Source organism: Drosophila sechellia, chromosome X (genome assembly GCF_004382195.2).
Source record: "Drosophila sechellia strain sech25 chromosome X, ASM438219v1, whole genome shotgun sequence".
Taxonomy (NCBI): domain Eukaryota; kingdom Metazoa; phylum Arthropoda; class Insecta; order Diptera; family Drosophilidae; genus Drosophila; species Drosophila sechellia.
In genome coordinates, this window is record NC_045954.1 from 10,351,484 (window position 1) to 10,366,481 (window position 14,998).

General features: G+C 40.7%; 3 protein-coding genes across 3 annotated transcripts in view; 1 reads left to right on the plus strand and 2 right to left on the minus strand.

Moving 5' to 3' along the window:
- Nucleotides 1-14,998, minus strand: part of LOC6617562 (protein sprint) — an 84,712-nt gene that overhangs the window by 68,290 nt on the left and 1,424 nt on the right. The window contains exon 2 of the mRNA XM_032725963.1: nucleotides 13,295-14,046. Coding sequence (XP_032581854.1) covers nucleotides 13,295-14,046 — 752 coding nt within the window. The remainder of the gene's footprint in view (nucleotides 1-13,294; nucleotides 14,047-14,998) is intronic.
- LOC116802215 lies at nucleotides 957-3,255 on the minus strand. The gene is made up of 2 exons (XM_032725969.1): nucleotides 1,676-3,255; nucleotides 957-1,300 (listed from the first exon to the last, which is right to left on the minus strand). Exons 1-2 carry the CDS (start codon nucleotides 3,183-3,185, stop codon nucleotides 1,029-1,031), a joined length of 1,782 nt encoding a protein of 593 aa, XP_032581860.1. The 5' UTR covers nucleotides 3,186-3,255; the 3' UTR covers nucleotides 957-1,028.
- LOC6617564 (GTP-binding protein YPTM2) lies at nucleotides 6,220-7,062 on the plus strand. The gene has a single exon (XM_002041841.2). It carries the CDS (start codon nucleotides 6,273-6,275, stop codon nucleotides 6,891-6,893), a length of 621 nt encoding a protein of 206 aa, XP_002041877.2. The 5' UTR covers nucleotides 6,220-6,272; the 3' UTR covers nucleotides 6,894-7,062.

Here is a 14,998-nt window from a genome sequence, read left to right on the forward strand (position 1 = left end):
TGGGGTCAAAAGGGTCCTTGGCCAGGGCACATCCTGTGCCCGTATGTCCATTCATTGGCAGAGTCATAAAGCCGGGAATAAATGGGTCCTGCGTGGCCGAGGTGCAAGGCGGCAGAATGGATTAAAGCCTCTGAAAACATGAATTTCCTTGTGCCATTATTGCACTGAAGACACTACATAGTGAAAAGTCTGCTAGATAAGGATTATCTTATTTCAAATAGATGTGGTCTTAACTAAAATATGAATAGGTTTTACTAGTCTTATGGACACAATGGAATGTGCAGGTGCCCTGTAAAATCCCAAATAAGAAGACTTTACTCGTTGAGTTTTTGTAAGAAACTGATTTTATTTGGAAATATCTTCGGTTTAACTAGGTGACATGAGAATCGCATCTTAAAGTAAATGGCCTACGCAGAGGCCTAAGTAAATAGTCCCGGCCTTATCGAGGTCCCACGCTCGGGCACATCTGCCTATCTTGAGCGGCGAGGACCTTATCTGTGGTCTCCCACTAAGGGACTATTTTAGGAGGCGGGGAACGATCTCAAGTGACTGACTCATGTGGTGTGCACATGTTTTTGAGCAATGCACCCATGTCGCCTTAGATAACAAAATCCTAAATATAATTTATCGCTCTCGATTCATTTACATAAGATATGAACGGAGCCCAAAATTGTAAGTCTTTAAATATATTCGTGTTCATGTGTGAACATTCTGCCAAAGGGCCAGCAAAGCTGAGATGTACATTAGTATATTAGTTGCATTTATAACAGTAGTGGACTGTATTTATTTGATATATGTTCATTTATTTTGCAACTAAGATTTCAATGGGCCTAGTTTTTCTGGCTTTTAATTTTATTGGATTACAATTATGGTTTATATTATTTTTAATTCAACAATTTGTACTCAATTAACTTATTTTAAACATTTTGCTTTTTCTATGTAGAAGTACATTTTCTATTAAACAACGATATAGTGGACTGTATATTTTTATTTGTTATATTATTTTATTGTTTATTTACTATTGATATTTATAGTACTGGCAACGGACCTGCAAAGGTTATTGCTTGCATTCTTTGTTGCACAGCACATTTCCGTATGAAATATATTATTAATACTATCATTAGTATTAAAGCAATAATTAATCCAGCATGTCCGGAAATATGATGGAAATGTAAATCTTTCAATTTTTGATGGTTCTCTTTCATAAATTTAATTTCATTATTCAATCGTTCAAATTCCTCAGTATGATTTAATATTGATAGTTTCAGCGGATCCCAAATAATCTTCGGCACTTCACTAACTTCTCCTATATAAGGTGTTGATAATAATTCTTCACTTTCGGACTGAATGTTATGGTGGGCAACTAGAATTTTATCGTCGGTTCTTGCCGTACAATATGGCGCAATGCTTAAAACTCCTTGCTGAGGCAAATCAAACAATTCAATTTGAGAGCCAGTACATTGCAGACGGACTTTTGAATTCGCAGGAACCTTAAACAACCAACTACTTTTCTTTTCTAACTCTACCCAGCAATCTTTCTTCATTTTTTGGATAAGTCTCCACCTATCCAAATTTCCGATTTTTTCATCTTCCATTGGTTCGACTATTTCTAAAGGTGGTCTTCCAATTAAAAAATGACCTGGTGTTAAAACTTCTTGTTGGTCCTTCTCACTAACTATAGTGTATAATGGCCTTGAATTTAAGCATGCTTCTATTTGACATAAAAGAGTTGACATTTCTTCGTAAGTCAAAATAGTGTCGCCGATTATACGCTTTAAATGGTATTTCATTGACTTAACTCCAGCTTCCCAAATACCTCCGAAGTGAGGTCCTGCCGGGGGAATAAAATGCCAATCAATCCTGTCCTTTTCAAGCTGCGCTGCAATCGTTATATTTTCTTGTATTGCATTAATATTCTTGTTATTATTAATCATTTTCTTTACAGGTTTTACTTCCTGTGAGAATGATGATATAGAATTGAGCCTTTGCTCTAAAAAGTCCATGACATCAGAAAGTGCCTGTATTTCTTTTGTCTTTTTAACATGGCTTTCATATAAATTGAGTGATTCTTTATTGAATTTCCGAAGAATTATGTGAGCGAAAATTGCATCCACATCTTCTGGTAATTGTGCCTTTAATTTTATAATATAAATTGACTCGTTAATCGTGTCAATAAATGTCTTTATTTGCTTATTGGATTCTAAATTTAAATTTGGCATATCCATAAGCCTATTCATATGATCTGAGAATATGTTTCTTTTATTCTCATATCGCTTGGTCAAAAACTCCCAAGTGGCTTCATAATTTTCTCCAGAGCCGAGCAGTAAATGAGTAACCACATTTCTGGCTTCTCCTTTTAATGCTGACTTTAGATAATTAAATTTGAGAGAAGGACTGAGATCCTCTCTCACATGTATGAGCTCTGTAAAGAGTTCATTAAAAAGATCCCATTCTTTGGAATCACCAAAGAAAGTGGGAATCTGTATTTTAGGCAGGGTTGGTAACTCCTCCGCCTTAACAACCGTCGACATTTCAGCTTTATTTATTGTGCCACTGAGTCGACTATTAATGGCTGTAAGAATATTTTGTTTGTCAAATTCAAGTTCGCTAATTTCTTCTTCGAATAGCGAGCTCTCAAAATGACTATTCACCTGTTCAATCAGGTTATCTATTTTATGCCATAAAAATTCAATTTTATTTTTCCTTATTTTAAGGAAATCTGGACTACTGTCTATTAGTTTAGACGTATCTTCTAGATATACTCGAAATTGGCCAACATTATTTCGAAATGCCTGCTCTACTTTTAAAGCGTTGTTTTGTGCTATACCCTCTTTTTCAGGGTGACCACACATTTCAAGGTTTAATGTAGGGGGAGGGTTTGATTTAGGGACAGTGTTTGATTTAGGGAAAGTGTTTTCTACCGACTCGCCCTTAATTTTTTCATTTTTATTTTTAATTTTTTCTAACACCATCATTATTAAATCATACTGCTTCGCGTTAAAATATTCATGATCGACAACGCCGATCTTTAACAAATTGCTATGATTAGCAATGAAACATTTTTGAAGCTCATTTAATTTTAGAATTTCTACATCTGCTAATGTTGGTTTTACTTCCAACTTTCTAATTTCCAAAATAATTTCGGACTGCTTCTTAAGGAATTGAATAGTCTTTTCTGACATCATTTTGAAAATTTTTTGTAATTTCTTAATATATATAGTACGTGTATATGTATTTTATATGTATTTATATATATATGTGTGTTTGGATAAACAGAAAATTCTTGTTTTGACTTAGCTGATGTCGTTGTTGTTGCTGCTGCTGTTGCTGCTGTTGTTGCTGCTGTTGCTACTGCTGTTGCTGCTTCTGCTGCTGCTGTTGTTGCTGCTTCTGCTGCTGGTAGAGGCTCCTTTGAATTTGACTTCCTTCTCTTCTTTAAGGCTCCGTCGATGTTTAAAGATGATTTTTTTTTTTTTATTTGGCACGTTTTATTATTTTTGTAGTCCAGTCAGATTTTTTGTTTTTTAGCCATTTATTTCGGCATTTATGCTCTTTTGGCATATACACTGCACTCTATTTATGAGCTGATTTAATGCTATTAGAGCATTTATAAGGCACTGTTTTCAGGCACTTTTTATTTAATTTATGCTCTTATGGCATATACACTGCACTCTATTTATGAGCTGATTTAATGCTATTAGAGCATTTATAAGGCACTTTTGTTATGCACTTTTTAATTTCACAATTGCTGATGTATGGCCTCAAGCACGCCTTACCACAATTTATAATGGTACACAAAGCAACCTTTAGCTATAGACTATAAGGTGCTTGTTTTAAAACATAAAAGATTCTTTTGTATCTTTTTGCTTTTTATATTTATACTCTGTTCCTTACCTTTGGTAGGGGGAAACAAGAGTCACTTATTTTTGCTACCTTTAGCTGTAAGATGCTTAAAGGAGCTGGCCTTTCTCTGAGTTCCTTACCTTTGGTAGGGGGAAACTGCAGAGTCGATTAAAGGCTCGAAGGACCAAATGTAAAATCCCAAATAAGAAGACTTTACTCGTTGAGTTTTTGTAAGAAACTGATTTTATTTGGAAATATCTTCGGTTTAACTAGGTGACATGAGAATCGCATCTTAAAGTAAATGGCCTACGCAGAGGCCTAAGTAAATAGTCCCGGCCTTATCGAGGTCCCACGCTCGGGCACATCTGCCTATCTTGAGCGGCGAGGACCTTATCTGTGGTCTCCCACTAAGGGACTATTTTAGGAGGCGGGGAACGATCTCAAGTGACTGACTCATGTGGTGTGCACATGTTTTTGAGCAATGCACCCATGTCGCCTTAGATAACAAAATCCTAAATATAATTTATCGCTCTCGATTCATTTACATAAGATATGAACGGAGCCCAAAATTGTAAGTCTTTAAATATATTCGTGTTCATGTGTGAACATGCCCAATTCATTAAAATTACCATTAAATTTCTTTAGCATCCTAGAAAAAAGAGGAACAAACCAGACCGAATACGTGACTCTTTTGTGATCCTAATGAGCTGTCTCCACTACTTTCCCTTTTCTGCCCACAACTATGCGCCCGCCCAGAATTTTCCATTCCAGCTTAATAGCCGGAAATTAAATCAAGATTTGCGGGCTCAACTTTTGGGTATGCCAGCAAAAGATAAAACACAAAAATAAGAAGCGTAAAGGAAACGAATACGGGAGACAGCAGCTTTCATTTGCATATTTTGCACGGGTCCTAACTCGCATTTACAATTTTTCATTCATTTGTCCATTCCCTTGGTCTGGTTTAGCCAACCAAAAAAAAAAAACCATTCAACTGACATTTTGACCATGAAAATGAAAATATGTTGCAGTTTTTTACGGGCCGGCTAAGAAAAATGTGGTAGTCATGTGAGCAGAGTTTATGTGTGTGGATCTGTGAAAAGCGCAAGTGTAATTAGTGTGAGGCTTAACGGGGCTAAGCCAACAAACATTTTGTGGGCTGGGTTTTTTTTTTTAAACAGACTGCACCAAAAAAATAATCCTAAACCCTTTTTGGAGTCTGTTTTTATCATTTTATCTGTGGAGATTTTCAAAAAATTCCAGAAACAATTGAAGTTTAAGCAGAAAATAGGCATTCATATATACTAATTACCAAAGAAATATAGTTTTAAAGTTCTTTCAGCCCACGTATACTTTTGGTTCGTTCTGTCGCTTGGTTTTTTCTTGATTTTTTTGTTGTGCAACTCTGACTTTAGCACCATTACGAAATGGCATTTGGCTTGGGTTTTTTTTCCCACCAACTCGAGAGTCCGATGAATGCAACTGAAACTGGAACTGAAACTGAAACTGAAACTGAAACTGTCTCTTCTGGCTGATAAATCGCCGGTGGATTATTTACGGTCCGCTCTGCTTTTTCAGCTCCATGCATGGTTACTTTTTATGGTCGGCACCTATGACGTATACGCGATATTAGGTATACGGTATGCGGTATGCGGTATGCGGCATGCGGCATGGGACACCGACACTTTGTTTATTCTCTAATTTACTGGGTAGGCCAACAGAAACCGCATATAACAAACAGCAATCAGAGAAGCCAAGTGTAAATGGCCTTGCCAAGTGCCAAGAGTCTCGGGAATTATGATCCGGATACAAATTTTTCCAGCTTATAGGAGCGACAAATGAATGGTTTCAATGGTCACTAAAAACAAAATTCAAAAACGTCAAATATATAAAAGTGGCTTTTCCCATAAATTGGACAAAGAATGCGACACAGCGAAAATAAAGACTTTTTTGTACTGCCAATAAGCGTTCCTAAATAATCCTATCACTGAGTTTCGAAAAACAATTTTTAAACTTATTTTCTTATTTTCGGTCAAGTTGCGAAAAATGGCAAGAAATTTGGATTTCCAATTTTGAATACAGGTCGATTTGCTACGAATTCAAAGAGGTATGACATTCCAATTTTGGACAACTATATTTGTTGCTATCGAAGAAATAGTGATTATTTTTTACCAAAAAAAGAACATATTAAAAATATTGCCAAAAATCGGAAACTTACACATGGGGGTTTCTCCATAACTTGTAACATCTATATCAATTTCAAAATGTGTTCAAATCCCAATTGATGGGATGATCCCTATCCAAAAGTAGAGTACTTTGAAACGTTTTGTTGAAACATCCTCTCCCAGAAAAAAAAGACCAGAACAAGCCAAGCTAAAATTGCCACTTCCTTCAGTCGAAATTTATACATATTAAACCGAACCGAATTGACGATGAGCAACTTCCAGTACCTGTTTAAGGTTCTCATCGTGGGTGACACCGGCGTGGGCAAATCCTCCCTGATGATGCGTTTCACGGAGAACAAATTCCTCGAGAACTACATGTGCACGGTGGGCATGGATATCAGGGCGAGCTACGTGGAGCTGCTCGAGGGTAAGATGATGCTGGAGGTCTGGGACACCACCGGCGACGAGCGCTTGAAGTCGGCGATGCCGTCCTTTTATCATGGTGCCCATGGCGTACTGCTCGTTTACGACATAACGTCGTCCAAAAGTTTCGAAAACATCGGCGGCTGGCTGAAGGAGATAATGCGCATGTGTCCGGATAGGCCGAACATCCTGCTGGTGGGCAACAAGTGTGATGATCTGGTCCATCGCCAGGTGGACCCTGAGAAGGCCTTCCAATATGCCCGTCGTCGGGGATTCCACTCTGATGAGGCTTCCGCCAAGAGTGGCAATAATGTATATAACTTATTCCGTAAGTTGACATTTGACTTGCACGATCGGTATGTGAATCACGGGTGGTTCGAGGACATTAGAGAGCTACCGGAGGAACCAATTAATCCAGCTGACACAGATCGCCAGGGGGGCAATGACCCCAATACCTGCTGTTAAGCACCGCGACTTCATTTGACTTTTTATCATTAATACATTTTACAATTTCTATAACACAATAGCACAACAAGCTCCGTAAACTTCTTGCCTAATGAAAAAATCAAATATTTGTAATGTGAAACGGGAAGTTTGCTAAAAATTAACATAAATAAAAGTTTCCCAGTTTGAATGCAGGTGGATAGCGCATTTTGTTACAAATTCAACGATATATGACGATGTTCACTTTTGCACAAGTATTTTTTCTAGTTAAATTCTAGTTATATTTTGTCAAATCGGGGTAATGACTTTTCTGAAAATGTATATATCATTCCTTGGCATCTGAACTGTTGGCTATTGGTTTTAAAAATCATCCATCTTGTTATAACAACATGCTTAAGCATTAATTGATGACTTATTAGCGGTCGATGATGATGTATGATGTGAACTTTATCAGTGCTGTTTGTGGAATTGAGGCACGAATGCATTGAAATGTGCGATATATTGATATATTGTCGCAATTCGCATCAGTCAGTCGGTAAATGAAGACTCGAGAAGCTTGACAGTCATAAAAAACACATCAATCAGGCGTTTTTAAACGATTGCCATTAACATCGATGATGATGTTGCCGGCAAATCGAGGGGGTGGATCTTTGGGACTATAACTTCTTTTTTTATGCTTCTGTCATGGTCTCTAGCGCGATTTTATGGCAAAACTTCCGGTAATCAAGGAGATGAGAGCAGCTGTTGTTGTCTTTTGCATTTCGTTGTTTTCCGTTGCGTTTCCATTGAAACACCTTCGCCTTCGAAGGAGGGCCGTGCCTGGGCGGATGGATGAATGGGTGGCGATGGTGCATTGGACCCCATCCAAAAGTGGCCTTGATGCCATCACCGAACCAGCAGATCCTCAAAACAATGAGCCTTTAAATTGCATCTTCTGATATATAGGTACACACATATCGCATCTTGCCATAATAAGAGTGCTGATGGAAATGCTGATGGAAATCAGAAATAGTAACAAGTGACCATGGAGCCCCAATGCCAGACCGAAAGAAGGAGGTGGGGGGGGGGGGATGGTTCGGGGGAGAGGAGGCGTAAAAGTGGGAGGGTTGTGGAGGTAGAAAAATACGGGAGCAAAGTCTTTTGATTTATGCGCAGCAATTAATTTTTTGCACATTTTTGCTGCTGCTGCTGCTGCTGCTCGTGGCATGGATGTTACCATGGGGAAGCTGGTGTTGCTGCTGTGCGGATGCTTTCGGTGCTGCTGTTGCTGCTGCTGACGACACGGACACTGAACTATGTAACAGGCGACAAAGCATGAGAGGCACACTGACCCAAAGACCATTAAATCTGTGAGAATCATAGATACATTTGAAGTGAAACTCCAAGCCATTCAAAGCTATATCACGTTTTGGTATCTCATTTGCTACCACTACCATTCCTACCTACCCAATCTAAAATCTTTAATTGGTTTCTTGTGCACTTATCCACGATGCTGGCACCACTGTGCGACTGAGCACGCAGACACACACTGTGGCACATTGGAGCACAGTGCTTGCAAAAGGTGCGTTCACGCGTAGCAATGCATGGGCTCCCCATTGGTTCCCGCCCCAAAAATTATATATATGGGAGCCCCCCCTCCGTCCGTTTTTGTCATTCTCCAAACGGGAGGAACACTGTAGTCTCTACCACGGTGCGGAATTCTCCGCTCCATTCTGTTCCGTCCGCATTGCCTGGAAGTTTTTGCGGCCGAAAATGGGCAACGTTTTGGAATTTTAGTTTCGCTTTGTTGGCCTGCCCTCCTGCGCAAGGCCTCATGCCTCATGCCACATGCCCCATGCCACACGTCTCCGTTCTTGTGGTTGTTGTCAGGCTAAGTGTTTGTTATGATTTATATTGGTTTTATTAAATGTTTCAACAACCTTTCTGCCAAAAATTATTTACTGCAGCCCCATGGTAACTCGCACCAACCCAGCCAACGCACATACGCATCCAAATTGAGGGGGTGTGTTGGGTGGGGGGCAAAAGTGACCAGACACACAACCACCGAGGCTCCTGGATGAAGTGGCATTAAAGTTCGTGGGCGGGCAGCAACAATGTGACAAATTTTTGCACAGCTAATGAGCTTTAAAGGTGCATCTTTATGGCGGCAAGTAAGGATGGAGCAGCTGTCCCGGAACGGATGCTAATGGAAAAAGGAGGAACTTAAGTTTTAACATCAAGATTGCGTAAAATGACAGGGCGTGTAACACAGAAAGGGGTGTGGGTAAAAGGTATATAAAATAATGCTATCAAGCCATTTTTATGCTCTACCCACATTTAAGTACTTTAAGTTAGCACACTTGTTAAACAAAGTAGTGCGCTAACTTAAAAAAAAATGTACTTGCTTGTGACCAACTGAAATTTCTTAGCTTTATTTTTAACTATGGATTATTCAGCAGTAATTCTTATGCCGCACGCTTGAGCAAATCGGTTGAGAGTGCCCCGGATTGTCGTCGATACTGCGTGCCACTTGAAGCAACTTGTCATTGCAGTTCAGATGACAATGTTGACGTTGTGGCACAAATTGCAGAACGCAAGGAGCAGGTGGACCTGGCTCGTGGCAGCCAAGGAGCCACGAGCTCGAAAGGAGATCCGAGGACCAAAAAGTCTCCTTGTAGACGATGCACGTTTTTGACGGCTTTATTGTTTAGCCAGAGCTCCGCAGCCCCAGCCAAAAGTCCACGACATTTACGTGGGGGGAAAATGAGCGGAAAGTGCTCGAAAGTCGCCAAGACGTTGATTCGTCTGGGGAAAATGGGTAGCTGGGCTGAACTTGAATGACTTTTCATAACTTTATAAAACTTTGCACAACGACAATGAAGAAGAAGCCGCCTGACAATGGCCAAATGAGTGGCTGTGGGTGGTTTCATTTTGGGGGTGCTGGAGCACCAGGTTCGGGGTCACCTTTCCTTGCTTTAGCACGTTTCCGCTTCCGTTTAGTCTGCGTCGCTTACACTCGAGCATAATGAATATTTTCCCAAATTGAAATGTTGTTTGTCCTTGCCCGAGGGCGGTGGCTCCACCCCCAACTCCACCTCCGCCACCACCTCTACTTCCACTGACCCCACTGTACTTAGGTGCCCAACCCAGCGTACCCACCCTTCGAGTCACTTTCACTTTACGACTGCCGCGGCAAAGCTGCATAAATATGAAAAATGTAAAATTTAATATGCAATTTACGTCACTCGAAAGTTGTTTCCCTCATCTTGACTGCCTTTTTGTTTGTAGGTCCTTTCAATTTGCATATTTCTCACTCTCCGCCATTTCTTTGTTGTTCTTCTTAATGTTTTACACTTTTGTTTAGTGAACTCTAATTTTTTTTTTGTAGGGGGTTTTCGTTTTTGTTTTTTATGTCTTTGGTCATTGTATTGTCTGGGGAAATTTAGTGAGAGAGTCGTCTGTGGCAAATGTGCGATAAATATGTGTGCTGAAAACTTGGGGTTTTAGAATGCGGAGCCATATAATTTCATAATTGCGAAATCGCAGATTTCAATTGACGTCCATCTAAATGGCATTGAAGTGCGAACCTCGAAATCGAATTTCATGGCTCAACCAGTCACTCAATATTCATTCGCTCAATGATGGACAGACAGTTGTATGCTAAATATGATTGATATCCACACAAAGAGAGATCTCTCGAAAGCAGGTCGTGATTTCTATGCCCAGAGATCATACAAAAATGTTTATGGAGTTATCTGCAAAAAAAATGATCGATCATTCCAATCCCATCATATCGATTCGTTTGCTCGACTTCCAAGATGACAAAACATACATTGATGAGGGCGCAATCATCTATCCGTGAGATACTTTTCTCCGCGGTGTCCACAGTGATATCTCACACATTTCATCGCTTTGTGCTTGGTTTAAACTAATTTCAACAGCATAATTAAGTTAATTTGATCTCTACGACAAAAACCTCAATTAGTTTGATCAATTGCGGTGGAAAAATGTGATACATTCACATTAAAACCTAAAATACCCTTAAATTAAATGCCAGCTTAACACAAATATAAAATATATCATAATAATATATCAAAATTAAAAACTAAATAGGATTGTACATAAGAACTAAAATGTGCTCCATATTTTAGAATGCTGCAAGACCCCTTGGAAAGTGTATAATATTTTGTGGATTAGACGATGACAGCGGTGAGCAAGAAGCAAATAAATTAATTATGTTAATCTGTTTACATGTCAGCCGCATTAGAGCCTTTTCCTAACGACGCTTTTGCCGGGATGCGACAGACATCCTAGGAGTATCCGAGTTGTTTTTAGTTAATAAAGCAAACACCTGTCGCATTTGAAGCCGTTCTGTCTCCTGCGGACACGCATACGCACCGTTGACAGCGACAAACTTAAAACGCTCAAATTGCACAAACTTTTGACAATCATCAAGCCCATCATGACGATGCTGATGATGGTGATGGCGATGGCCATGGTGGAGGGCAAGACATATAAGAGAATATATAGACGGTCCTAGACATCATCAATTCTCGGTGCCAAAATGCTGGGGGTTGGGCATAAAGACCACAAAACACTTGGGGAGCACAACAGAAAGTTTCTGCGGTTCAGCGAGGTACAGTGGTACGAGCTGTTTGAAAACTATAAAATTATGTATACAATATTGTTTCTTGATTGCTAAATTCTTGTATTACTTAATGTGCTTTTCAACTCTATTGCTCTCGATCTCCTCATATTAATAGTACAATACATTTTTGATTACAAACAGTACGAGTTAGTACCACGGTCCATTGAAACTGATGTTGATGGGGCATCGTGCACTTTAAGCAAATTAGTTACGCAGCTCATGTTCGTGTGGGTCCTTATGGGCTCACCCTTGGATAAAAACACTCACACCACCACATTGTGTGTTGGCAAACAAATTTAATAAATAGCTAAACACACAAAAGTCACAACCCTTTGTAACCAGCAGGATGAAAGGGGAACGGCGAAGGGCTGGAATGAAATGATTCTTCCGCCTTGGTTCGCAACCCTCTCCCCCCAAAAAATAAGGTCCTTTCGCCCACTCAACAACCAAGCAACCCGCCAACCAACCCAGCAACCACCCAGTTAGACATATTCATATTTACTCAAGTTTATGGAGCCTTGTATTTGTCTTTGGTTTTTGTCATCGCCGACATTGCGGATTGCCACATAAAATATAACACTTCATTTACAGACCCTCGGTTTGTCGCTTGCCCTCGGTTTTTCTTTTTTCTCAGGCGGAATTTCTTCAACTACTGTCAGCCTACCACATCTCGACCATTCGAGAATGGGGCTCTTTTTGGTTGGACAGGCCTCATAATTTATATGCTAAGCATATTGCGCTCACAAGGATTACCAAAATATCGATATACATGGCTCGCATATTTACATGTTACACATATTAGTTGGCTTTTGGGCCCGTTACAACCGCAACTGTCAGCAGCAGCAGTAGACGACATCTCGTTGGGCTGGAGGAGTGGCTAATGAAAAGGTTAAGGCTGAGGTTTCCATGGCTTACTATGTGGCTGGTGTCAAGCGGAGTGGTGACCCCGATGTGCACCCTCGTCAAGTTGTCACCAAGCACGGAAAAGCGAAAAATCTGATGCACTATCCTTAATTCGCTTGCGATTAAGCACAAGATATACTAGCTACTTGATCAGCTGACATTTGTACAGTCATTAAATTATACTAGAGAATCCATAGCTGTTGATCACATATTTTGGTTAACTTGCAAGTTTGTTTCACCTAGTACTTAGACTATTTGAATAGTAAAACAATATTATTAAAGCTCATGCACCGTCACGATTTTAAAATGCAACCCCTTTTGACGAAGACTTTCGTGAAGAAAAGACCTCGAAGTGATCCTTACTTCTTCGCCTGCCCCCGTTCAACTGATGACCGTGACGTTGATGATTCAGCCGTCACACCCAGCCGCCGGTTAAACTGACCTGGCTTAACCCATTACGGAGCTCTTTTCGATGCCACCGAAGCATGCCACCGATTCCCATGAAGCGCTCAGCGGAGCATAAACATTTCACAGCCCATTGCCAACATAGCTAACCCCTTCAGGGGCCCAAGGTCCAAGGCCTTCGACTTGGTCTTCAACTTCCTCTGGTCAGCAGTTGGCTTCATTCCCCGAACACAAAACTCCCTTTATTATGGCCAAGAACAACAGCGAGACAGATACGGTTGAAACTTGAATTATTGTTTTGACCAACCACTTTCGCTTAAGTGGGGCAGCAGATCTCTTAGATCTCTTACTTGCCCCTCTTTGTTCATTTCCCTGATTCCAATGTTGAGTAGATTCCTGCTTATAAAGCAGCGCACTTCTTAATACATAACTTTATCAATATCTTAAGGATATTCGAGAATGAAGGCAGACTTTCATTTAGACTTACCCATGATGAAGTCGCTGGTGATGAAATCGCTGGTTTAGAATTCGCTGCTGATGACTTTGGATGGGCAGACGGCGTTGCGCAGAGATGCCGGTTGGGTGGCAATGGGTGTTGCTACTTCCGTTTCCGTTTCGCGCATTCCGCAGTGGCAACCGCTGGACTTTCTTCACTTCCGGCGAGAGGCCATTGATTCGAGTGGCCGCTGCACTGGCGCTCAGCGGTGACGTCATATTGGCCAGGTCACTGGCATCGGTGTCCCCATCCTCTTCAGACGGCCCCACCTCCTTTTGTCCCGTTGGGCGGGTACGCCGCGGTGGGCGTGGCAGCGGCTTGGGTGCCACACGGCGCCGTTGTTGTTGCTGCAGCTGATTGGAGGTTGTTGTATGGGTTATTGTGGTTGCTGCCGATCGGCTTGACTTCAGCTTAATATCGATCAGGCAAGATGGGTGTGCCAAATGATTATTATTATTATTATTGTTATTAATGTTATTATTATTATTATTAATGTTATTATTGTTGTTGTTACTAATGTTGTTATTCTTATTGTTGTTAATGCTCTGCCATTGATGAGCCTGCAATTGCCTTGATTGCATTTGCTGTTGTTGTTGCTGCTGCCGGTTGGCCGTTGTTGTTGCTGTTGCAGTCGCAGTTGCAACTGTTGCCGTTGTTGTTGCTGTTGCTGTTGCAGCATGACTCGGCGCCGATCGAAGATCGTTTAGCATTATGTCCAAATCGCTGGCCAGCGAGCTGAGCAGCTGCAATGATATTGCAAACAATTTCGGGTTAACGGAAAGTTCGACAAGCCTCAAAAATTAAAAAATGACTTCATGGAATCCCCAATAACACAATCATTGAAGTTGACCAACAGCTTAAGATCATTACGAAGCCCATTCATTAGAAAACATCATCGAAGCACTTGAAAAACGTTATAATCTTCAAAGCTTGGTTACAAGAATTTACAGTGAAATTTGAAAATTAACTTGTTAGATTGGCTAGAAAAAGAGTTTTTAGTTTCCATTTTAGCCTAGTACGTACTGCTTTTGGAAAATGATCATTTTGAAAGCACTTCCTCTTTAGCTTTTTATGCACAATCAATCGATCATAATTGTAATCCCATTAAAGTGCACAAAAAACGACCGACCAGTTTTTACTGTCTAACTTAATGAATTTACCATGCAAATATGACCATTTATAATTCGTTACTATATCTCGAGCTATAAAATCGATTGGCCAAGCAGTCAATTGAAATCAGGCTGCAAAAAAACTTATCGTATAGCTCATTTAGCTCGCATAGTTTCTGTCTTTTTAGTTGACAGAGGTTGTACCATAATATTTCTTTGCGTGCAAGAATCGGTGGCACTTGGACTTAGCCTTCGGAACTGGGCTCGTGAGGAATTCTCATAACACAAACAGTGGGTTGGGCTGGGCTTGAGAACTGAAGTCGCAGTTGGAGGTGAAGTTGGGCCGCCGGAGTTGGAGGTTTCTGGCGGATCGAAGGCGAAGTTGGGTGCCCCTTGGAGTTGGTGTGGCATGGCTACCTGTCCAACTGGTCCTAACTTCCGGCTGTCTGCGGCGAGGCCGTACTTCTGTGTTCGATCTCCAATAATTACGCGCCACTGTCTCGGCTAATGCAATCATAACGGGTTTTTCACCGGTTCACCCCAGAGAAACCAACCGCCTCCTACCCGTGAAAACCCCCTGTGTTTG